The following is a 1,236-nucleotide window of genomic DNA, read 5'->3' as shown; positions in this document are numbered from 1 at the left end:
GTGAGTGAGAGAATAGGTAAGTGAGTGAGAGAATTGGTGAGTGAGTGAGAGAATTGACGAGTGAGTGAGAGAATTGACAAAGTGAGTGAGAGAATTGACGAGTGAGTGAGAGAATAGGTGAATGAGTGGGTGAGAGAATAGGTGAATGAGTGGGTGAGAGAATAGGTGAATGTGAGTGGGTGAGAGAATAGTTGAATGAGAGAGAGAGAGAGAGAGAGAGAGAGAGAGAGAGAGAGAGAGAGAGAGAGAGAGAGAGAGAGAGAGAGAGAGAAAAGAGAGAAAAGAGAAGAGAAACCTAGGGTAAGTCTGTGTGTGTTTTATCATTATTGTTATATTCATCTATTAAATTATTAACTTGCATTCAAGATGCAAACCCATGCCATCTTACAGGAAGAAATAAGTGATATGGGGGATGTTCGTCAGCTAGTAAACAAGCTCTACATGGCCCTAAACATTGACCAGCATCAAGTGATGAAGGAGCGTGACATTGTTTCTCAGATTGAAGAACTGAAAGCTCAGCTGGCACCACTGGAGAAGGTGGGAAATGTCTTTGTTTATATATTTAGTATAGTACATAGGAATGGAAAATTTGCTGGGTTTGATATATTATATTTTGATAGCTGATGGCTTTTCTTCTTTTTTTTTTTAATGTGTTTCGTCTCCAGTATTAGACTGTAGCTGTTAAAAAGTTTAATTGATTTATTTTGGGAGGGTCCTGATTTCTGATTAATTCATGTAGAAGATTACAAGATTGTAACACTTGCATGCTAACATCCCAGTTTCATGTGGAGATCCAATTATAATTTACTCCTTTATATTTACCAAAACTAGCATCCAATTTGCTTAAAGATTTCATATAAGAGAGATGTTATGATGTTATATATGATTCATCTATGTGGTTATTTTCCTAAATGAATGTATTCATTTTCTACATGGGAAAATAACCTGTAATAGTCAAAAGAACTATACTCTGTTGTATTGTGCTCCTTAATGAGAGAAAGTACATGCAAGTAAAATATTGCTTTGTGTCACATTTAATCATCTGGATCTCATATTTGTTTTTCCTTAGGTGTTGTTTCAAGAACAGTACCACAGTTTATTTCAAGCAGAAAGTCCCAAGAGCAGCAACTTCATAATAAGAAGATATTTCATTGGATTTAGAGGAAGATCTTTTATTTTTTTTGTTTGTCATTTATTTATTCTTATTTTTTATGTTTTTTTTATCAGAAACGTGAC

General features: G+C 34.8%; 1 protein-coding gene across 1 annotated transcript in view; it reads left to right on the top strand.

The window, feature by feature from the left end:
* The first annotated feature begins 249 nt into the window (after positions 1 to 249).
* Positions 250 to 1,236, top strand: part of MCU (mitochondrial calcium uniporter) — a 1,942-nt gene continuing 955 nt past the window's right edge. Inside the window, exons 1-2 of the mRNA XM_086538456.1 lie at positions 250 to 537; positions 1,228 to 1,236. The exon at positions 1,228 to 1,236 is cut by the window's right edge and continues 195 nt beyond it. Coding sequence (XP_086394582.1) covers positions 367 to 537; positions 1,228 to 1,236 — 180 coding nt within the window. The 5' untranslated portion in view covers positions 250 to 366. The remainder of the gene's footprint in view (positions 538 to 1,227) is intronic.

Source organism: Penaeus japonicus, unplaced genomic scaffold, assembly GCF_977035675.1.
Source record: "Penaeus japonicus unplaced genomic scaffold, GWHDUDI00000001_assembly GWHDUDI00000007, whole genome shotgun sequence".
Classification (NCBI taxonomy): Eukaryota; Metazoa; Arthropoda; class Malacostraca; order Decapoda; family Penaeidae; genus Penaeus; species Penaeus japonicus.
Note: the sequence above shows the minus strand (reverse complement) of the source record. Positions and strands in the feature narration are given on the sequence as shown.